General features: G+C 47.8%; 1 protein-coding gene across 1 annotated transcript in view; it reads right to left on the reverse strand.

Annotated features, from left to right (window-relative positions):
- The window catches only part of LOXL2 (lysyl oxidase-like 2), a 41444-nt gene that overhangs the window by 5664 nt on the left and 11435 nt on the right, over positions 1-24345 (reverse strand). The window contains exons 3-9 of the mRNA XM_010562807.1: positions 17981-18192; positions 11775-11997; positions 9578-9761; positions 5265-5416; positions 4364-4531; positions 1260-1425; positions 770-1013 (exon numbers count right to left, since the gene is read on the reverse strand). Coding sequence (XP_010561109.1) covers positions 770-1013; positions 1260-1425; positions 4364-4531; positions 5265-5416; positions 9578-9761; positions 11775-11997; positions 17981-18192 — 1349 coding nt within the window. The remainder of the gene's footprint in view (positions 1-769; positions 1014-1259; positions 1426-4363; positions 4532-5264; positions 5417-9577; positions 9762-11774; positions 11998-17980; positions 18193-24345) is intronic.

Raw genomic sequence — 24345 nt, forward strand, 5'->3', positions numbered from 1 at the left:
CTACCTACACGTCTCGTCTCGCTCACACCATTTATGAAGACTGCAGGGCTGTTAGATTTGAGAATTTACTGCTCTAATGTTTTCACAAGGGAAAAGTCTCACAACAGTGGCAGGACGAGAGCTGTGCACTGAGTTACTTAGCTCCCTTTTACCCCAAATTAGAGAAAATCAACCTTGTAACAGGCCATCATTTCAGAAGCAAAGCATCTGGATGGCTTGGTTCCAGTTCTCTTTCCTCTCCCTGGTTTACTTTGGCTGAAACTGTCAGCTTCCCCCTGAAAAACGATGCATTTATGGGGGCGAGTTTACTGTTTGTCAAAAATAAGCACAAACCAATCTCCCAGCTGTACACAGTTTAAGTGGAGTCGAGAGGCATTTAAAAAAAAATGCAGAATTACACCATGTTCTTGAGTCCTTTCCCAGGTGAGGAAAGTAGCAGAGATGGCTGCATCTTTCTGCACCCAGCGGGGACATAGGCACACACTTCATTCTGTCCGTATATACGCATACTCCCATGTATATACTGCCCTCGCATATACATCTTTCCCAATGAGAGCTCCACATCTGTCTTATTCAGTACCAGTTCTTAACTATAATTCCTACTGTAATAAGCTGGTTTCTCTGCTGTCGGATGATCACAGCTGCCCTAACACACGTCCACAGCCGTGGTTTCAGCCCTGTACTCCCACGGTAAAACAGTCCCCCCCGGGGCAGCAGAAAGGGATGGAAGGAAACACCGACCGCGCAAAACCATCTTGGCGGCACTCACCGGTGACAGTCGTGCCAGACCCAGGCGTGGCGGCCGTTCTTGGGGCGAAAGTCGGACTGGCCGTTGTTGTGGATCTGGGAGGAGAAGCGCAGCAGGCGGCGGTACCCAGAGGTGATGGAGGTGTTGACGGCCGAGCTGGCCAGGCAGTTCTCCTCGAGCGCACACTGCAGCATGAACATAGGGCGGTCTTCCAGGTAGGCTGTCTGCTCCACCAGCTCGGCGTTGAGCACCAGGTCAGGGGCAGCTGGCAGGAGGGAAGGAAGGTTTAAAATTAACTGATGGGCTGCTAAAAAAAAACAAAACCCACCCCCCACAAGTGTCTGTCAGAGGTGGAGGCCAGTCCCTTCCTTGCACTGAATTTCTCAGCCCCATCAACAGCAGTTTGCCACTGTTCTGATGTATCCAAGGCATAGCACGGACCGCTCCATTTCTCCTGCATATCTCAGGGCAAACACTTATGCCAAAATGAAACAAAACCCGAGTTACTCACTCTCCGAGCAGGACACACCAGCACCAAAACGACCACCTCCTCTGGGACAGGAGACATCGGCTCCGTCGTGACGACAGTGGGCCAGGGACATCTCTGTCCCCGAACACTTGACACCACTCATGACCACGCTGTCAGCAGTGATGTCTCCGTGCCAGTACCAGGTTTCCTGGGCAGAAAAGCAGAAAAAGGCCCTTCACATACTGTTCACTGTTTAGTGGACTGCTGGGTGCCCTGTAACTTGCATTCTCCCTTCAGGGAAGATCAATGCAAGAGCCCACACTATCAAGGAGGCAGATCTTGCCAAAGGATGCTAAAGCAGAGTAGCTCAGGGAATGAGCCCAAGTCTAAGTAGAAGGCTAGGACTGGAATTAAAATCCATATTGACCATGTTCCCTGCCCCGAACATCTGACCAGTGTTAAGCAAATCTCTCTCCTTGTTTCTGAGCTTGTTAAAATCTATGCTTGTTTTTAATCCAGCTGTAAACTCACTTTTCCACCCTGCTCTGCCCATCCAGCTGATGAATTCATCCTCGGGATGTTTTAAGTCATCTAGGCTGTGCCTTTGGGAGAGATGCCTGGCAATTAAACCACATCTGTCTTGTGACATCTGTGCACTTGGGAGGACCACAAGTAATGCCAGAGTGCCTGCTTGCACAAGGAGGGGAGGCAGAATTAACAGCCATGCTGGGAATGGCAGTGGAAACAAGGCATTTGAGGAGTACCAGGACCAACGGGGTCTGCTAACCCAGGGTCTGCATCTCTTGGTTCTGAGGGGGCATTCACAGATGTTCAAACCCTCCTCACTACTCATCTTCATCACCCACTTTTACAAAACTTGTGGGAATGACAGAAAATTAACTCACAATGTAAGACCACTCACAGAACTAAGCGCACTAAACCCTGATGAAGCTGCAACTGCAAAGCTTGGGAGAAAGAGAGGGAAGAAAGAAGAAGAAGAAGAAAAAAATCAGATCTGTTAGTGTCAAAACTGGGAGCATGTTTCCAGGAAAAGAAAACCCATCTGTACCATTGCTTCCATTGCAACAGGCTGTTTGTTAACCCTGTTAGCAACACTCTTTGCACACCCGCACACAGGGCTGCCCTGTTCTACACAGTGTAGCTTTATGCTCATGTAGCTGGTGCAGCCGGGATGTGCATAAGGGCCTTTTCTGTTCTAAATACCAGCAGTCTCAGCTAAAGGAAAAAATGTCTTGTTTCTTGCCGGACTCTCAGGGCTATGTCAATAGAGCCAGGCAGTTGGAAAGGCCAGTGTTCAAGGGACGTGGCTATCCTCAGCTCTTGTGCTCTGCTTGGCAGCTACGGAAGCAAATCAGCTGGTGGAACCAGCTTGCACAGGGGGATTGCTACAACAGCAGCGCGGGCAGCTCCAGTCTTCTCCCTCCTGGGTATCTGACCCCAGCATCCCCCTCAGGGACATGTAGATCCCCTCTCTGGCCACGGATAACAGTTAAGTTGGTTGGGATCCGCCTGCCCAGAAGCCTGGCGTGTCCTCCTGGATCCTGGCTTGGTCACTCCTTAAAGACAAACTCGTGGCAGGACTGCACTCTCCAGGCAGAGTTTTAACTCTCCATTTTTGCCTACGGTCTCTCCTGCTTTCTCAGTAAGCAACCACCAGCCCCGAGGATGCTGAGGCTATTAGTCATTTCAAGACCTTATTGTTCCTCCCTGCACAAAACCAGCAGGCAGTCAGCAGATACGCTAATTCTCACTGGGTTTATCGCTGCAGCCCAGCAGAGCCGGTTGCATCTGAATGCCGAGCGGGCCAGACACGGCAGGAAAATACAGCAGAGATGACCGGACCCCAGGGCTGGAGAATGGGGACAGCCTCTGCTCTCTCCAACCACGTTTTACTTGTTTGCCCAAGTTTTCAATTTCCGGAAATTGTTTGGGGAAAATAGTTTTCTTTCCAGAACTGATCTAAGGCTGTTTTCTGAGTGCGGGTTTCCATCTATATAAACACACATGAAGTTTATTTATTCAGTGGCCATTTGAGCCTAAGTTTCCCCAAAGCTGCTGGAGATTGTTGAGTCTCAGCTGAAATGCCTCAAAGGGGCTGCATTTCCAGAGCACAGCAAGACAGCAAGCTCTGGCAGGGGATTACTTTGTCTTAGGGAGAAACCAGATTATTTTAGGAGCCCAAATCCCCATTTTCCCAGTGTCTGTGAACTGCAATAAAGGCCCAGAGGTTATATATTCCCTTTCAAAATCTACCATTACACCTAAGCCTGCCTGCCCCTCTTCCACCTTGTGATCCTCGAGGGATGCATCAGTACAGAAGAGTATCTTGCACCAGGACTATTGGCCAACGCCAACTACTTACACCTGATGCCTTTTATCCATCTGGGAACTGGGTGGGAAGCTGTTGCCCTCCCTTCTTCCAGCTCTTACGGTTGCTGCTTGCTTTCCTCCAGCCAGCACAGCAGGCTGCCATTCACTGCGCCAAAGAGCTTCGCTGGGAAAGAACACTTTATTCCTTTGTGGTTATCCCAAGCTTGTTAGTTGGTAGTTTTTATCCCTTTATTAAGTGCCAGTCTTAGTCGTGTGCAAGCAGGAAGGGCTTAGGGCATTTGTCATTAGAGGAGCAAGAAAAACAAACAATTTGGGGAGCTAGGATACAGCTCCACTGCACAATAATGTACACGCTGCACTGAAAAGTAACTACAGGAGCAAAATCAAATTGTTTTCAAGTGATTTGACACCAGGTTAAACTTGGCTTCCACACTTCAGTCAGCTTGTGGAGTTCAGCTCCCCCCCGACTCAGGGAGGGACAAGAAACTGCACGTAACCACCAGCCCAAGCAGGGCTAAGGGAGTCAGGCTTCCCAGGACATCTGAGCCCTGAGCAGTATGAAAACAGCAGCTTTGCCCAGAGCTGCAACAGCTCCTTCTGCTCTGAATTTCCCCCAAAGGCTGTTGTACAATGAGGTTTAGCCTTCAGGGTCTCTCCAGCGAATGCTTTGAAGCCGAACACTGTGGTTTGTGGTTTGGGGTTTGTTTTTTTTTTTTAAATAAGCCTTCCTCCTCCAGTAGCCCCGACCCAACCACACGAGTTGTCACGACCGAAACACACGCACGGGAACTCACCTGGAAGGCATGGCTGGCGAACCCCAAGCCCAGCTGCCGACACACCACCATGGCTTCCACAGTGCTCCAGTTCTCGCTGCAGACGGTGCCCCACTTCAGAGTCCCGTTGCGCTCTGCCAGGACCTCCACCCGGCCCTCGTAAGGGTTGCGGCCGCCGCTCAGACGCAGCTGCAGGGCATAAAAACTCGTACATCAATAAACCTCATAGCAAACTTCAGAGGGAAGACGCAACAGTTGGGCAAGCAACGCTCAGGGTCTCCTCAAGGCTTGCGGTTAAAGTCACCGAGCCCAGAAACCTCGGGTCAGCTGCTAGTGGGGCAGTTGATGCAGTTTGGTTCTTTATCTCCCACCGTGGACAGAAATCAGTCTAGCCAAGCCCAGCATCTGAAAGTGGCCTGTACCAGCTGCAAGAGAGTAACACACTCCCTACAAAAGTTTCCCCCTCCGCTCCCTTTGGACCTTTGGCAGGAGGAGCATTTACTCAGAAAACCCTGCGTCCGCTTCATGCTGTTAGTTTTTTAAGCCCCACGTGGCAAAGATGACAGCAGGACCCATGCTAGCAGCCGCCCGGGTACCACCGCCACGAGACCCAATCAAGATCCCATCACAACAGGGACATGGACCAGCTTTACAGGGCCACTGGACTGCACAGGTTGCAGCTGAAGTGGCACTTCACCCATTTAAGGCCCCCGTCATGCTTAGGGATGCTCAAAGCTCAGTACAAAAAAGGGAGCATCACCCTTATTTCCCCTCCTAATACAACGCAGGTGTTAAAAGCTAAATCGAATAGGCACAGCTTAGGTGAAATGATTCCTACCCAGATGCCCTGCACTGCATAGCAAGGGAGGGCAGATGATGCTCCAGGATGAAAACACGTCGCCATGCTCACTCAGCTTCTCACCTGATTCTGGAAACCCATCGCTGGAACGTTGCACCTCACAGCAGCATCTTCTTCATGGTTACAGCCCTGCGACTCCATGTTGAACTTGCAGTCTGTGACTGATTTTTCAAAGCCCGTACAGTCAATTTCGTTTAGATGAATTGGACCCATGCCTTGGGGAAGAAAAGAAGAAAAGAAAAGAGTCCTTACTTCTGCCCATGCTACTGTGTGGTGAAGAAATATCCAATAACAGTTTATTAATACGTTGCAGACATCGCACTGGCCTCTAGCATTCAAAACACGGTAACCCTGAAAAAATTCCAGTGATTTCTTGTAAAAATAAAACAAAAAGCTGCAAGATTATTATTAATAATTTTACCATTAAATTCTTTCCAGTAGTCTCTGGGACTCAAGCACACAAGAATCACAGAAAAAGCCAAGTTTCCATTGTTACATAATCTACAAACTTCAGCTGTAGGAATTCACAAATTATGACCTTTTGGCTGGGTTCTGTGTGCTGGAATCTGCTCCAAATCAAGCCCTGACATTTAAATGAGACATAGACACGTTTGGTGGGACAACAAAATGTAACACCACAGGGATACGCGAGAAGTCAGTAAAACAACTCTGGGGCAGGTGTGTGTTGCAGACTCCAACACCACTGATGGAAAAGAGAGTGAACATCATTTCATGCTGCAGAGAATGGTCTCAAGGTGTTGGGAGCCAAATTGAATCATTTGGTTCCTCCCTGGACAAGTGGCAGCAGACAACTGTCATTTCTACCAAAGAGACACACACATATGAGAAGGCAATAATCCTGCCTGCAAAGCTCTCGGGTCCTGTTTCCAAACTGAGCCCGAAGCTGGTTAGAAAGAAATTTGGTGGGGATGAAATCAGAGGTTCCATCAGATGATCTTCATCACAGGAGAACAACTAGTCTTTCTTGGAGCCCATATAATCCATGAGTAACTGCTGATGGAAACACACTGAGCAGTTTTGACAGGACATCCCTTGCAAGTAGCAGATGTAGAATCTGCGGTCTCCCGCAGTTTCTAGGAAGCTTTGAGATGGGAGGCTGAGAATAAAAACACTCCTGAACTTTGTTATCAATATGCTGTCTGGACTTGGCGTAACCAAAACGCTGGCAGACCCTGGGCTCCGACCTGCAGGTGCTTTGCTTCACTGCAGCCCTCGGCCAGGTGCTTCTGTCGGAGCTGCAGGTGTGCCCATTTCTGGTCAGCAGCCAGGAGCGGCGTGACGATGGCAGCGAGGCAAGGCAAAAGCCAAAGAAGTTTCCAGGAAAGCAGCATCCACCCACCAGCACCCTCCAGCAGCCCTTTCCATCAGCTGGAAGAGGTTGACCAACACCAGATACAGGAGTTCAGTTTGGAGCTCGCCTTGTTGGTACGCATAGTACACAACGGTAGGCTGCCGGAGGCCAGGCTGACCGATCTGGGTAATGGAGGTAGAAAAGCAACTATTTTCTTACCATTTCTGACAGCGACTATTGCTTCTTCATTCCTGCAACACTATTCTCATCATAGCGCGAGCGAGGAGGGCTCCGCAGAACCAGAGAGCTGTACCTGTCTCAAAGCATTCAAATCAGCAGAGAACAGACTCCATGGATGTGACAACCTGCCTGCTGGCTCCGTTTCTTCGTCTGTACCCAGAGATGACACAAATTGCCCAGTTAGTGGCAGAACTGCCACCTGGGCTCTGATCAGCAACCTCCCGGGCATGCACTGCCTCACCACGGACCCTTTTTTGCTCACTCCTCTAGAAAGGAAAATTTTACGCAACTTCAAGCCTGCTCCTTTTAGTTCAAAGCAAAGGGCTGACTCTGGAAGGCAGGAAAAGGTAATTGGTTTATTAACGGTAGGTGGGATCCTTTTGCTTAAAAACCTCTTCCCACTGCCATCTGGAGCCTTTCTAACTCTATGTGGCAGCCAGCACATCTGTGACTCAGAGACCTAACCGTGGGTGACAGTTTAATGATCTGTCTGCTGAACCCCTCACCTTCTCAGACTTCTGCTGAGGCACAGGGAAAACAGAAAAAAAAAGAAAAAAAGAAAAAAATGTTCTCTAGCATACTTCCACAATTGTGTGGTGGAATGAGTCAGGATGTACCCTGGAGCCTTCTTCTGACAACAGCAGCAAGAACAACAAAGGCAGAGATGTAAATGTATTGGGTTCAATCTCATCCACAGAATTAATTTGGCTCTGGCCACCTTTTGCACCTTAGCACTTCGGCCAGCCCTGTATCCACCCATCACACAATATCTATACAATGTGGGAGTAGACTCCTAGGCTGAGGTGGCTGGGGAAATGTGTATCTAGCCTTTTTTGCTTCTCTCTTATTAAATTCCTGTTTGTGGTCTACATCTGGAAATGGTGACACTGACCTAATCATTCTGCAAGCCACCGAACATTTTGAGTAGGAGGAATGCCTTGACGCTGACCAGAATTGGAGGGTGATGCACCAAGAATGCAGGATGGATCCCATCTGACGTTCTCCACTGAAATAGCCCGACAAAGCCATACCAATGAAATGACAAAGCAAGAGGGCAGGGCCACGGCGCTGATCCACGTAACCCTGGCACATTTGCTCTTCTTGGGGAAATTTTTTACAGCACATGGAGGCAGTAAGTGCTGCTGTCCCGGGCGCTGAAACGCAGCCAAACTGCATTGCTGTATGTGCTGAAATATGGTGATAAAAATTATATTTCTTTCTATGCCCTTCCCTTTAGCAGACGAACAGGATTACGACTGTATATCCAACATACACGTTCACCTACTGCTTGAAGCATTTTTCTATATTCTCCCTCCAGGGATGTTGCAGTGGACAACACATTCAGGACATCTGGGCTCAGTATCTTCCTTTCAACAGACTCTTGTGTGAATAAGGGTAAATTGTTTTGTCTGGGTCTCAGTTGCCAATTTATAAAAGGGGGAATAAATCATCCTCTCCGTACCCTGAACTCCTTGTGGTAGGCACTCATCTCCCACAGGTCACTTTTTCTTAACTGGAACTTCTAGACACTGCACGCTGATTTAACATGTAGCCCGTCTTTATGCGTTTTACCCTGTGAAATTAAGTCTCCAACACAGCAATGATGAGACCCAAATTAGTCTTTGAACGCACAAATTCACCGAGCTGCAGCCGTAACAAAGTGAAGCGTGAGCACGCACACGGACACAGAGTTTAACAGCTGTGAGACTCCCCTGTGCAACGGGAGCGGGGAGGTGAGTTTGGGTCAAAAGAGCTCCTTTTCCTACCACAACGTGATGATCCGGCTGCCGAAGGGAGTTACCAAGCGCTTGTCGTCCCAGAAGACGGTTTCGACAGGGAGCACTGATTGATTGCCAGTGTTTAACATTAAAAGAAAGGAAAGCGTGTGGGAATCGGCAGCCGCTGTTAAGAGTTTCCAGACTGCGGCTGCGGGAGATGGCCGGGAACGACATGTTCTCCCCCCTCACGTGGCAGCTACTTCCCTCCCCATGATGATTACGCTGTTTCCTAGATGCAGCTAAACACATCAGCAGCTCCCTGCATCCCACCGCAAGATTTTTTGGGCAAAGCCAACGGACAGGTCACATTTTAAAACTTTCCACATTCTGGATACCACCGCTGTGCTTTACACGTGTTCCTTTCCCTCCCCTTCTCCAAGCCACGCTGGGCTGAAGAAATTTCACCCGTTCATTTAGTCGCACAATAAAGGATTTGGTTTGGTGTCGTTTTCTTTAGGGTTTACACTATGGGAGCAAGGTGTGTGAATCAGAAGGTGGTTTGAGAGGGCGTACGTTAGGCTTTGAGTTACCATTTACCACAGTTTGGGATTTAAACCAACTCCCAAATACAGGAAATCCAAACCCAAACCTGGCTCTGAACTGTTCAAATGCCCTTCTATTTATAAATGGGCTAAATTAATGTTCTGGTCTTAAATTGGAGCGTGTTTGAAGTCTAGATCTGGGACGCATTTTTGCCAGGAACCTTCTAGTAATCCATTACACCATGATGTGGATCTAGAGAACTCCTAAAGAGAATTTGAGAGCAACAGATGTGTTGATAAAGAAATAATTACTGGAACAGTCTGAGGGAAAGGTTAAACTCATCATCACTAGACTTCTTTCAAGGAATCCCGAACATCTTTTTAAGTCACATATTCCAGTTCAGCCTCAAGCTCCTGGACTCAAGAGACTTATTAAGGGCAGAGAATAAATTCCTGGTCCCCAAAACAAACATCCCAGTAAAAACATGCTCTACCCTGAATCATGAAAGGGTTCTTGGAGGTGGACAAGGCACGAACGGTCCCCGGAGCTCTCATGGCTCTTACCTTGCCCGAGTCTCGCGCCCGTTATTGCTTCCTTGGCACTCCCGAAGCCCAGCTCTCGGCACACCACGCTGGCCGACACCAGGTTCCAGTTATCGTCGCAAACCGTTCCCCACTCCCCGTTTTTCAGCACTTCAACTCGTCCTTCGCCAGTGTTGGCTCCCCCTTTCAGCCTCACCAGTGGTTGCTGGAAGACACAGACAGAAGCGGAGTTACCCCTGCCTGGGAATGAAGCATCCTTTCTTTACGGCTCTTATTTATGGCATGTGGCTGCAGGTAAGTTGTAGCCCAGAAAGTATCACCCTGAGGCACCTTAAAACAACCGCCACATAATACAAAAGGCTAAGAGTGCTGGATGAAAGGAGATCTTTATCTGCTAAGACTTATGGTATGCATAGACATACGTTTCTCACATCCCTATACATGGGCAGAGAACAAAGAGAGACATCTTAGTTCTCTGCAGTTTTCCTGCTTGGATTTAGGAGCCTTTTTCGCACAAGCAGTTCTGCAGCAGAAGAGTGCTGGACATGAGCGCAGAGGAGTGGCCGGACATGCAATAACCCAGTTCTCGTACCGTATCTCTTGGGAGCCTTATAGGAGGCTTGGGAATCGCACCGAGCCAGCCAGCGCACAGCTCTCATCCGCTTGCTGCCTGTGGTTCAGCTGCTGGATGGATTCATCTGCTGTACGGATCTCCAGACAGGGGTCCTGGGTTAACCGAGGAGACCAACCTGGAACTCAAGCCACGTAAAACCTATCTGTCCGCCGCAGTTACAACTAGCGTAATAAGTGATCTGGCAGCTCACAGTCAGAAATACACAGCTGAGTGGCAGGTCCAGTTCCGTTAATTTCTATTCTTATATTTCTATTAGTCACCGACTATAGATCGCGTACAGCTTTCCCCAGTTCCAAGCAGAGGGACCTGCCAACTGCTGCTGCACCCGAGAGATGGGTCGTTGTGATGGGAGCTGAGTCTCAGGCACGGGAACACCACGCGATTTGTGCAGAGTCCGAGACAAAAAAAACCAAAAAAAAACAAAAAAAACCAAAAAAAAAACCAAAAAACCAACTTAACTTTTAAAACTGGAAGCATATACAGTTCTCCAGGCTGGGGTCACACGAAGGACATCCAAAGCCTACACAAAGGCTTAAGGAATTACTTGGCAGTGCGCATGGCTCAGCAGATTAGTAATGATTTACAAGACCTTTCACCTTTGAGGCCTAGATCCTGCAAGCTCTTGTGCAGAAAAGTGCCCGGACTCCAGGCAAGCAAGCCACAGACAATACTGCACTATTGCCACTACAGCAGTGATGGGAGGTGTTGTTTGGGGTCTTCTCAGGTGCCAAAAGAAAGCCCACTGCTAAAATCACAGAGGTATAGGGATGGGCGATGCAGGCTACAGGCAAGATCCACAGCACCTCATGTACCCTGCAAAAAAACCCCTCTCACCCAGCATTAAGGGCCTCCAGACCCTGAGACCACCCCTGTATCCTCAGGCTGCACATGCCTTACAGCTAGAAAATTTCCCTTAGCATCAACCTAAAACACGTTTGCTGCAAATTAAGCTCTTCTTTCACATTCGGTCGCCCCACTGACACCGAGAACAACCGACTCCAGGGTCATTTTATAACAGCCTTTTGCATATCTTAGAATTTTTACACTACACTCAGCCCTCTCCTTGCTAGACGAAACACAGCTTTTTCAACCTTTCCTGTAGGCCATGTTTTCCCAGTCTCTCGGGGCATTTCTTTGCAGAAGATACAGGGGGTTAGTTAGTGGAAACACCAGCATATTTCCCTTGTACCTCTAAGGGAGAAACAACCCAGCGGTATTTAAGTGACTGCGAAACAGCAAAGCCCAGCAGCAACTGGGCACGCATTCAATTGGCTTGAACGGAACAGCTCAAACAGAAACGTGACAAATGTATTTTCTTACTACTTGCTCACAGCCTTGCCAGCGGCAGCAGCGAGCCAGTCTCCCACCCTCCTGAGCCTGTAGGCAGAGGCAAGGTACCAGTATTTGCAAGAACAGAAACTCAGCTGGGCTTGTAGTGAGAAAGGAATACAAAGAAGGGACATTTGCACAACAGGCTGGTTTGTGGCTATTGGGCATACACGTGCTCAGACCCTGCAGCTGATGGTGAATAGTTACACCCCCAGGCTTTTCCTACTTGGCAGGTTGCGTTCGATCCCCGCTCACCTCCTGCCTGAAGGCTTTTCGGAAGCCACTGTGGCTGCTGGGGGCAAAGGCGCGTCCAGGGACACAGCTGACTACCGCCGGCATCCCATTGTCACACGTCGCGTTCTTCTCCGCATCCACGTTGAGGTGATTGCGCAGTTTGCAGCTGGAGATGTGAGCTTCGTTCCCGCTGCAGTCCATCGAGTAAGCCCAGTAATGCTGCTTCCTTCTGCTGGCAAACATCCTTAAAGGAATAAAAGGGAACAGGAAAAGAAAAGTTAGGAATCCATAAAAACTGCACTGATGTAGCTACGTTTAGGGAAAAAAAAAAAAACCACCTTGGAATAAAATGAGGATTGAACAGCATTCTTTGAAGGCTGATCCATTCCTACACACAGTGACCCTCTGTTAAGGTGTCACTTGGGAGTAAATAGGTCATCTCCTTAAGCTAAAGATCAGAGTATGAATCAACAGTGCAGCTAGAGCAACAATTATGCACTCGAAGGAGACACACATAATAGAGATCCCTACGTTATGCAGGGGGCAGAGGTCAGCTAATTCAAAAAGCAGCGTACAAACAGGGCCTGTGCAAACAACGCTGGTGAGCTCAGGCTGCCGAAGCCCCCAAAGACCTCTCCTGTAAATGAGCTGTCCTCTTTGCCGGCCATCACCCATCAGCCATGAGAAGATGGCAGACTGGGAAAAAGTCACAGTTCTCCGGCTTCTCTCAAAGCTGCAGTGTTAACAACCGTGAGCCTGAAAGCAATTGCCGAGAGCAATTCCCTTGATGACATGTTCAGAGGAGATTGGCAGCAGTTTCTGCTTCTTGCTCCCAAACTGTAGTACTTGCCTGGAGGTGCTCCAGGGACTCCTAAGGGGGAAGGGGCATGTGTGATAAACGAGAAAAGGAAGTAATCCAGCTTCATCCTAACTGCACTGCAAGGCTATCAGATGACTATCGGAGCTAAAGTAGTCAATAAAAGAAAAATATAGGTCACATCATTATCAAAAGGGAGATGTCAGAAGTTAAATTAAAAAGAAGTCAAGGCGCAGAGGAGCCAACGCCCTGCTGTGATCTTGACGTGGCTTTGTGAGATCCCTGTGCTGCTCCTTATTCCAGGACTAGCTGCCACGCAGCCCTGGCGATCCAAGGATTAGGTGTGATAAATGGCATAGCAAGGTGGGTGGAACTTGCTGGGAGAAAGAGCACCAATTCTGACTCACTGTAGCGCGTCCCTGCAGGACAGTTAGCCCGAAGAGGATCTGGTAAAGGGACAAAGAGCCTTTCATAGGTTGTTGGTTTGAAACTAAACTGGACAGGTCAAGGTTTTCCAAACTGATGCCTTTTGGTGGTCCCGTGTGGGCTAATTTGCACTATTTCAGATGCTCGAGAGAACTATCTTCACCCCTCCTGCTTGCTAAGCTTTGCTGACAAGCTCAGCAGTTGTCTAGCTCATATGGCTCGCTGCCACTGACTAATCCTTTCTGGAACCAAATTCCTCTAGGTTGAGGTTAGGGCCAAATACAGCCGGGCTAGAGATAAAGATGCAATTGCATCAGGTGATGGGGAATAAATGCTGCGCTGGAAAGGCTGGAGGATGGGGCAGGGCTGAGATCTCTCCCACGGAGCAGTGACAGGCAACCTGCCTGTCTCGTAGGTGAAACGCTGGCTGGCAAACCAGAGCTGTCAGGGACCCTGAACCAAGAGAAAATGAATGGGAAATAGGAAGGGGGAATAAAAATTTTAAAAATAAAAAAGGAAAACGAGGGAGAATGCAGGCAGAAAGAAAGTGCCAGCCACTTCCCGGCTAGAACAGCTGGTTCAATTTGGACCAAACCTTGAGGATTTTTCTTCCTTTTAATTAAACCACTCAGGATACTACTACATGTCTACCAAAAAGCCATGAAAGCCTCTGCCCTTTGGACTGCTGGAGCTCAGCACCGAGGTCCCACTTAACACGAACTCTCAGACTGCGGAGCGACAGGGCAGATTCGGGCACACGTTACACACTGGAAAGCATCTGGAGGTCCCTGCGTTCAGTGACACCACTCCATACCCTCCTAGCACGAGCCAGCTCTGCCCCACCACCCTTTCAGTCTGTGTGCTCAGTATGGAAGTGAGAACCTGCAGGAGTATTTTCACTGAGGGCCTTCCGCAGACATGTGCGGAGAGCTCCATCAACTCCAAAGCAGACAAGAAACACAGCCTTAGAGAAGTAATTATGGGGATGCCTTATAATAGCAAACAATGACCTCATCCTGGAAATTTCATGAGGCATTAACATCTGGTTGGTATTAACGGTCCTTAGTAGGCTGGGGAGAAACAGCCAGAGAAAGCCCCACCTCATTTCCCCAGACCGACTATATTAAAAAAAAAAAAAAGTGGAAAACAGACGATCTTTACAGAGGGAAACTCAGGGCATTCTTGTTATTTACTTTTTCACACAGAAAGGGTGCAACCCACCTCTCACTGGTCTTGGCATAAGCCAAGAGCAATGCTGCTTAGGTCAGGGTTGTGAGCAAAGAGTCATGCTGGGAGAGTTTAGCCAATTCTAGGTCAAGTTGGAGTCCAAACCATTTGTGCTAGTGAGGAGAGGACCTTCATCACCATAAGCTTTAAACAAAGACAGAGGTTAAGCCCAAAGGCTGTGGGAAGTGGCCGAGGGTTCAGCTAAGGGAACCTTGCTATGTAAGAAAGCATCTGAGAGGGCTCGGAAAGCAGAAAACAAATCATTACACACATACATGCCAGGAAAAATCACCCCAAACCCACTGAACGGAAGCTGGTGAACTCCTCTTCAGAGGTACAAGCATAAAGTTTCTACCCTTGAGAAATTCTTCCAGCATTTACTGAAGTTAACGAGTTTGCTGTCTTCAGCCTCAGGGAGGCAGAAGAGAAGCCAGACCTGCCACCTTCTGCCAAAGCTCTTAAGATCCCGGCTTTGCTAGGGAGAACCCAAACCACGAGGATTTCTGCTACAAGCATAGAAGTGATTAACTGCCCTACACATCTGACCAGATTTATAATGCTATGAGCAGACTGGTTAAACTGGGAGATGCTGTTTGGACTGACGTTGAACAAAGTATCCTGGAACTGCTGAGCTCCTCCATCTGTTTCATTGACAAAGCACAAAGCTGTAAGGTCTCCAGAAGGCATCAGGTCCATCTCTCTGCCTGAGGCATCTCTGGTCACAAACTTCTCCTCTGCCCATCAGCAAAATGCATTTAATTCTACTCTGCTTTCTCAACCGGAGCAGGAATTGGGAGGAGGACTTAACAAGCGGTGCCCATATAAAATCACTTTGAAGAATGAACAAGAACATGGAAACAATATTGAGATTTGTTTCATTTCCTAACATAAATCGTGCTGTCAACTGCAGAGTCTAAGTTACATTCAGGAATAAAACCCTGGCACCAGGACAACAATGAACTAAGTTGTTTTCTTTCAAGCAAGATCCATCTGCAAATCATTTCACCTCCCACCATTGTGTAGAAGCAGAGTATCAGCTAGGTCAGCATGCAAAGCTGTAGTTTGTGGGGAGAGGGACGGGTGGGTACGTGGGAAGGGGGTACTTGCAGCCCTGGCCAGCAGAAACCCAATTCCAGCCCATCTCCCAGCTGCGGAGCAGGAGCGGGAAAGGATCTGCTCTTGGGAGAATGGTATTTACAAGTTAGGGAAAGCAAAGCCTGAGAAATGAGAAGAACGTTTCTGAGGCTTCACACTGACATAGAGAGAGGGTTTAGTTCAGGTGACCAGCCAGAGATGAACTCTTCCCTCTCCAAGACAGAACGCGACCAGAAAGCATGTGGGACAAAGCAGAGAGCAGTGCTCTCGTGGCCCAGGCGAGCAGATTACAGTGGTCATCATTCCAGTGCCTTGATCGTGAAGCAAAGATCACACTTGTGAAGTTCTCAGCCCAGAACCGGGAGGTTTCCTTCACCAGCAAGGTTACCAGCAGTGCTGGTTGTACCTAGCGCATCTACCAGTAACACAAAGCACCAACGCAAATGCCCCAAGAAAGAACACAGCTTTTTAAGCTACGCTAACCAAACAAAACTGTCTAGCTGACAAAGTTTTACAAGTCTCTTCCCTCCAATAAAATGACATCCAATCCTCTTCCAACCAGGGATAATATTCAGCATATTTTCCAAAATATCCTTCTGTGGGTGCAGGAGCCCAGCAAGCCCTTACTGCTTGCCAAAAACAAGCAAAGGTGAGCAAGGAATTAGGGCACTGAGGCTACTTAAGCAATCTGTCTGGCTCAGTAGCAGAGATCTCCAAGCCTGGTATTTGCAAGCACTGCATATTCATAACTCCAGCACCGGTGAATGGGATTTTCAACATCACTGAATATTATGCTGAACAACTAACTGTGCCTCAGTTTTTCCATCTCTACGTGTACTATTGCAAGAGACAGAGCAATTACCAAGCACCCTTTCATTTAAGGCAGATGGCTCCAGTTGCTAAAGTTAATGCTTTTCTTGGAAACACCACAACTGAGAAGCAGGAAAAACCTACTTTGTCTTGCTAGAGATAATTTATTCTGCCCTCCTGCTCTGATGCAGGGGACGGGAATCTCAGAGCTGAGTTTGAGGGAGACATGCTGCACTGATGGGAGCAAACGCTCCTCTAACTGGTGTCCGGGGCAAAACATGACACTGTCTGGTAGCAATTATTAATTCACTAATCTCCCTGGGAAGCCTGAAAACAGAATACCACTTGGGTTATTTATTTTATATTCTTTGTGCTGCTATGTGGCTTTACGCTATTCCAACCCAAGGACCTCTTCAATTGATCACCATCTTGCTAATGAAAGAAATGAAACGTGGCCAGCCAGTTCCAGAGGGAGCTTTCAGAAATAGCAATTGCACAGGCCAAAAGGAGCAGGCAGGAAAACCACAACTCCTGCTTGGAGAATTCAGTTCTCCCCCTAACCAGTTGACACTTTCCCACTCCATAGGTCGCAGTGTATAAAAGAAACGAGACAGAATTTCATTTCAACTATTTTGCATCTGCTTTAGGGTGTTATTTCTAGGGAACAGTGTAGGAAGAATGATGCCTGTGATGAAGGCTGGTGAAAAATGCAAGCTGAAGCAATGACAACAAAAAAGACCAGAGCTCCTGCCTTTCAAGAAACAAGAAACACAGCCTGAACCGATCACCCTGCAGCTCTGAAAGTCCCAACATTCTCCCTATGGGTCACTATTTTCTTCCCTCATTTTAAAGCAGTCTACAATTACAGGAAGAAAAAGTAGCACCAAAATCACAATTCCACAAGCACCATCTCAGATGCAGAGGCAGAAGCGACATTGGGAGGAGCAGCATGGAGACACCACTGACATTTCTAGCTCAGCGCTCAACTCGGCTCGGAGCAGGCTTTAACGGACAGAGCAAGTCCTACAGCTGGAGACGGCTGGCAGCTCTTCCAGCCTGGGACCCTAAGGAATTGCCAGTGCCAGAGGAGCTGAATTGGGGTTAACAACAGCGGGAGATTTACTGGGAAATATTCCCCTGGGCAGACTGCTCCTCTGTGGGCGATTTGGCAGCTGGACCCCCACGAACCGTGGACAGTGAGCCTCCGTGAGAGGCAAAGCAGCTGGTAAATGTGGGTAAACATGTCACGAGAGGTGTGAGACGAGGAATTGCATGCAGTAGCGGGAAGGAGGAACCTGGGCAACGAAGCACAAAAAAAGGCCTGTTTTATTCCAAGATTACTCGGCTGGAGCTTTCAGCACATACCAGATCTGATCCTACAGCTGGCTTTCTGCAGAGGGATGGGGCAAGCAGTTAGATTTTCTTGCAGCTGATAGGTTTACTGGGAGAGTGTGATCAGTTTGCTCACATCTATCCATCCCCTGCACACAAAACAGAACCTATCACTGGTGGAGGAAATTACTATCCTATAGCTGGAATTAAAAAAAAAAAAAAAAAAGATTTCTTGGGCCAACTGTCCACATCTATTATAGGACCTATCAAATACTACAATTGATACCACACTAGGTCTTCAGCCAGAACGGTGAGGATCAAACAGCTTTCCTGTCTGCACAAGGAAATGCTTGACATTTCAAATATTTACACAGAAGGAAAATCTGATCTGAAGGAATGAAGCAGTTGGAGGTTTTTCTACCTCAAGGTCTCCAGTGTCATTTGACAATTTGCATTTTTGAACAAGGCCCCAAGTGTTCAAAGAAACACGCTTGTGTCTCATACAAAGCTCTGCTCTTACTTGTAGACATTGGTGTTGTATTTCCTCTCGCTCGGAAATCCAAACATGCCACAGACAACTCGGGAATTTTTCATGGTCCAGTGCTTGTCGCAGATCTGCTTCCAGGTCCCTTCGTCTTTCACCTCCACATAACCCTCTGTGACAGGCACCCGCTTGCGGTAGGTGGCGAGGATGGCACGGATCCTTATGTCCTCCACCTGGATGTTCATGTTCTGTAAGCATAAAAAACACAAAGGATGCTGGCTTGCGAGGAAACTGGTAGTGTAGGCTTCGAGGTGGGGAACAAAAACCAGTTCTGTTCAGGGTTACGGCTGAACAGAGGGAGGCAGAAAGGAAGAGCTGCTTAGGAAAAGACACGACAGGGAAGCAAAAAACCCTTTCCACCTTTGTGCAAATCCATCCTCCGTCCTGTGAAAGAGGGTGCTTTTTCTCATTAGAAAAAACCAAAACAAAACAAAAAAACAGCATTATTTTACAAATGGCTATATAACAAATCTCCTTTGTTACTTAAACTCCTTGAAGTGCTTGTTTCAGAAGGACAGTGACCTTCATTTAGGCTCAGCTACTACGGAAGCGAACCGAGCTCAGCTTTGCTAGGGCCACCTCAATGCTGGCAGGGTGCAGGGAATGGGAGCCCAGCAGGGAAGGAGGTTGGGGGTCCCATCAAGCCACTGGGCATCCCTTCCCCACCTGGGTAGGGCAGGCGCTGTGAAAGCTGGGATCCCAATGTGCTGACACCGGCATTTCACCGCTTCCCCGAGCTGGGTTCCTCCTCCGGCTGAAGCGTTACTTGGGACAGCAAACGAGTCACGAAGGTTGAATGGATTTCACATTTGGAGCCTACGTGAGGGCACTGCACAAACCAACCTTGCAGGGACCCAAGCCCAAAAGCAAAAGCCGACTGGAAAACATCCGCTGTGGCAAGCAATTACAAAAGAGCTACTGAAAATTTTATAACTTGCTTCCAGGAGACCTTTTCTTGTCAAAAATGTATCAAACCACGTGGTTCTGCTAACAATTACATCAGAACCGAGGAATCCTCCCCTCGCTCAAGTTCAATCACTTGGAAAAGAAAAATGCCCAGAGGTTTAAAGAGACACGGCACGCAGAGGTATTGAAGTCAGGGAGATCACAGCAGGACGTGCACAGTCCTGTAAATTACACGTGGCGCATCCATTCTCCAGATGCTTCACCGACACTGATGCAACTAACAGACCCCGGGCAAGTGGAAACCAACTGCGGAGACAGAGCCTGCTGGGGCAGGGAAAGGGACAGGCATCTCCTCCTCATCCACGGCTCTGCTACTGCTCTGCCTGCATCACCTTGGGCAAGTCACTTAAGGCTTCCCCCCCATTTTCTTTTCTTCTCCCCCCCCGCCCCCCTTTTTTCTTTATTTGTCCACATTTACCACCCAGTTTTACAGCAAACCAGATCACCGATTCCTCCTTCAGGAATTCAGTCCTCCAGCAGCTCGGCTGGAGCATCCATGAGACACCCCCAGTGACCCTGGAAAATAGGACCTCGTGATTTACTCAGTAGGATAGTGCTACTCATACAAGGTTCACAGTTTGGGCTTAGGTTTTAAAAGCTCTTGTAGCCCTCGAGAAGAAAAAATAACTGCAACGATATCCAAGTTTGTTACACCTGAGACGCTTTAAGGTGCTCAAAGGGTCCGATGCAAGAGCAAACTTGTACACCTCCTCTGTAGTCTGGGAAGTCCATTTGCAATACAAAGAGTTTCTCCTGAATTTGGCAGATTCTCTTGAAATATTGCATAGCTTTTGCCTACGTGCTGTCAGGAAAGTATCAGAGCCTCTGTGCATTGAAGGCCTCCCCAGGCTCGTTTCCAAAGCCTGCAACTCACTTTTCCTCCGGTGCAGTTTATGAAATGTTTCCAGCTCTTCACTTGATGGAGAAAGCATGTTTACCTGGAGCTACAGACCAGTGCTGCCTGAGAGAGCACCTTGTTTCTCTGCTTCCTCTACCTTGCCTGAGTTTCTTCACCAGGAAACAAGAAGTAATCAAAGCCTTAAATCCGTTCAGAAATAGCTTTGACTGCTGAAGATCTAAAAGTGTTTTTAATAAAAGCCTATTAGAAGGATTAACCCAAAGGACAAAGCGCAAAGCTTAAAATTGCACTGGAAAAGCACATGAAAAGATAGTAACTAAGGAGGAAATTTGCATTGACAGCTGAGAAAGTGGGTGAGACGGCCTAAGTGAGTTTTTTCCGTCTATGACTGCAGGCTATATCCACCCTATATAAAGCCCTAAGTATGTTTGCTACACGTAGTTACGTCAGCATCAGCCCTACTGCATGTTAAAGTAACTGAAATGGAACATTTTCCCCGACTAGACCTGACATCACCAACATGCTAAAATCCACCCGTGGTTTTCACTTGACAGCCACTTCCATTTTGCTTGAATTTAGCCAGGCCAGGGGCTGCAGCTGGTCCTCGGCACAACGGAGAGGAGGAGCTTTTGGAACAAAGTATGATTTCACATTCAGGAATGATGTTCAAGATGCCTGTGTTTTGTGAGGAAGCTGCACAACAGCAGTTGCTAGCCCCATTTGAATCATGCAGAGTGCCATTCCAGATGTTAAACATCTGCCTGATGCTTCCACCACAAAGCAGCAGAATCATTATTCCCACGTTGCACCTATTAGTCATCGTTAATACAGCGCTATTCTCACTACTGCACCACGAGAGGTCTTCGCAGAGGTGGAAGGCGGTGACAAACCTGAAAAGCCTCCAAGGAAAACAGACGACTCAAAGGACGGGAGAAAGCAACGATTCTCAGCCACCTTTTGCAGATTGAGAAATAAGGTGCGGAGAGAGCAAACTGCTTCTCCAAGGACCACAGGGGCAGGAAATCTCATCCAGTATCCCGAGGCCTCAACTCTCGCCTCCCCACAAAGATCCCTCCCGCAGCGGGGAGCATCGACTAAACCTCCAGCTCTAAAGCACTCACATTCTGATCAAGCACATTTGGGTTTTCTTCTCCTTCCCACTCCACCAACCTAGCAGGAGCTGTGTTGCATAAAAACAAAGACATCCAGCCCATCGCCAACACCTGCCAAGAACAGATGCTGAAGAAAGAGCATCTGAACAGGGCAACATGCAGCAATTCTTCCCTGCTGTATTCCTGCAGCTTCCAAGCATCTGTATTCTCAGACTTTCCAAGCCAGAGGGTATATTTTAATGTTCAAAACCACTGGATGGATTTGCGAATCCGTTGCTGGGATTTATGATATCAGAGCAACAGGCAAAGAAAGCAACCAGCCCATTGAGTCAGAAAAGGAGAGAGAGAAGTCACGAAGTTGCAAAAAATAAAAAAAGGAAAACAAGGAAAGCTTGGGAATGCTGTTAGGTACCCTATGATTTGCATGTTATTTTTGCAATCAGTTCAGCAGCTTAGCAATAAAAACAGGTTTCTACACGTCCTTCCAGAAGAGCTCTGACCACTGCAGGAGTGGTGATGCTGGAGTCCCAGTAAAGGATCCGGGGGTGCCCTGATCTAGTGCGGTAGCCGGGATCCAGTCTAGGACTTGAGATGCCTGCATTTCCCACTTCCAGGCTGTGTGTTTGGACTTTTCCACTAACTGATTGGGCTGGGTTGTCCTTGCTGGTCATTTCAGAGAAGTGAAAAACAAGGTGCAAATTGAATGGCTTGCTCTTGGACTTGAAAAAACATTGTCAGAGCCAGCATGACACCTCAGGCACTGCAGGCTCTGGAACAAAGGTTCCACAACACATCTCTCTTCCCTCAGAGATGCTGACATAGACACAAAGAGAAATCCTGCTCTGACTTGGGACTCTGTTTAGTGAATCCAACTCTTTTGTCATGTTTTTTTGCCTACATTTGCAAAGGAAGGAAAAAAAAAAAAAAAAAAAAAAAGGTGAGCAAACTAGCAATAAGCCATCATTTCATTCCCTTGAGGGTATTTCACTCTTCAGATAGCTATAGCAGACCAGCACGCAATGACATTTTCATGATCTGTCTGAGAGCAAAACCAATCCACATCCATTCCCCTTTCCGCTCAGAGAGAGTAGGTTTAGCGCAGAGAATTATTGATATAGCAACTCAAGGGTTTGCACTGAGTCTGAACAAACAGCAAAACGTCTGAGAAGAATTCAACATGCTGTAGACCTCAGCTATATACTGAAAGATTAAAGAACAACAGATCAAAATAAGTATACTGTAGGTGTCTCAAGGAAAAAGGACCACTAAGAGCTTTCTCCCGATAAGTCTTTGCAGATTTGAATGGTTTCCTTTCACCGCAGTTTTTGTTACAATGGAGCATTTAATAACGCAAATACAAGCAGACATATTTTATCTTCCAATATCAGTGTGTAGAGCAGCTGGGCTAATGGTGAAAACAGACTCCACATAAAAATTAGAACCAAACAATATTTAATAGCTAGAGCAGACTTTTTTAAATCACCCTCTCCATCCTTTATGTACACGTGGAGACAAACGCCTACAACAAGCTGTCGTATCAACAAGGAAACCTTATCTCTGAAAGCTTTACTTATGTCCCCATTGTAGCCATACACTGAAGCTATAACAGACTGGTAAATCCTCTGAAGGATACCTGAGCATCACAAAGCAGGTATGTGCAACAAACTCAGAAGCTGAATTTGCCAAGCTCCCACCTCAGGTATCGACCATGAAGTAGAGCCTTCAACAGTATTTCAGGAGCCAAACAGTCATTCACCAAAGAACAATACTACCTCTAGGAAATAAAACTGGGTTGATTGAACCGCAAATTACAGGTAGGGAAATAGAAGTCCAAGCCCCAAAGCCAATAGGACATGGTTTGCTCAGTCTGAGGTTAAGGAACACAAAGCAGGCAGGGAGGCAGAAAACCATGCACAAACCCACAGCTCGGCTCCCTTGATGCAAGGGGAAAATGCTGCTGGGGATTTCTAGCCACAAAGCAAGAGAAAAGGCCAAACCCAGAAAGAGTTAACTCTCATGGCTCATGCATAATAGTCCTCCCCTTCTCAGCTAGCATTTCGAAATTTCCACCTATTTAGGCCAACAGCTGTGGAGATGTATGTGCCAGCCCTTTTCCTCCCCTCCCCAACCTCCAAGTCTTAGAATTCAGCTACTAGCATAATCAGACCTGGATCTCCAACCTCTCCTTTGCTTATGAAACAATCCCACCCACATACTTGAGGTTGAATCAGCTCTTGCCTTTGCTTTCTGCTCTCCAGAACGTTGCTGGTTCAGAGGACGGCATGTCTTGCATTGCTGACCCCCTGCGTGGATTTCGCAGGGCTGCTCCACTGATACTGGCCTCATTCGTCAAGCTGCAGCTTTGCTTTCAAAGACATCCATTCTGGCACAGACAAACTCCATTAAGGGAGTAAGCACACCAGCAATAAGACATCCTAAGGCATTTTTCTCCTGCTTGAGCTAAGCCTCCTTAGCCTTGAAAGGTGTGAAGAAATAGAAAGCAAGAGAAAGTGGGGTATGGAGGGCAGGGGGAAGAAGTGTAGTACGTCTATTCCTAGATTCAATACGCTGGCTTCCACATCAACTCGCTTTTCACTGGAGCCACTTGACTGCGTATAGTGATATAAAAACCAGACCGAAGCTAAAATAACTCTGTGGTCTGAGGCCGAAGAGATCCTGCTCAGTTCTGCTACGGATCTCCCGTGTGATTTCAGCCACGCAAACTCACTTCTCCACCTCCTCGCTGTTACCTCTGGCCTCTCGCTTCCTCACCCCTTCTGCAAAGGGAAGGTGATGTAAAGCCCATCTCACCTGCTCTGAACCGCAAAGCCTCTGCAGCAAGGGCTTGGCATCTGTATTTGCCCAAAGCAAAGATGTGATTTTGGTTGGGACTTCCAACATTAATACAATACAAATTAGTATTAAAAAAAAGGGGGGGGGGGGGGGAAGTGTCAGACTGTTCTGGGTTGGGCCATATTCCCTTCCACCCCGCTCCTTTCTTTGCCAAGAGCCGCATCCAAGACCCACGTTGCTGCTCCTCTTCAGTCCCGGACACAAAAGCCCACCGCAAGCCAACATGCTGCGCTCTGTTACGAAACCAATGAATCTCAGCTTCAGAAAGCCAGGGCCTGCCCAGAGACAGCGAAAAGAAAGGGGTTTGTTTTTGAGCTTTCACAAAAGGATTCCTGGCTCGGAAAGTTTTCACATGAGCCTCAGCTGCTTTTGTTTCCACTCTCTGAACCAAATGCTTCCCCATGGCTTCGGATCTGATTGCAAAAACTGACACAACTTTCATAACATTTTCTTTCACCTTTTGCCATCTGTTTTGTGTTGGCAGAACAGCTATGCCCAGGACAGCATGCTTGTGTCCTCCTCCAGTGCCCAAACTCAGCGATACCCTTTCT

This window comes from Haliaeetus leucocephalus, unplaced genomic scaffold, assembly GCF_000737465.1.
Source record: "Haliaeetus leucocephalus isolate CR32 unplaced genomic scaffold, Haliaeetus_leucocephalus-4.0 Scaffold162, whole genome shotgun sequence".
Taxonomy (NCBI): Eukaryota; Metazoa; Chordata; class Aves; order Accipitriformes; family Accipitridae; genus Haliaeetus; species Haliaeetus leucocephalus.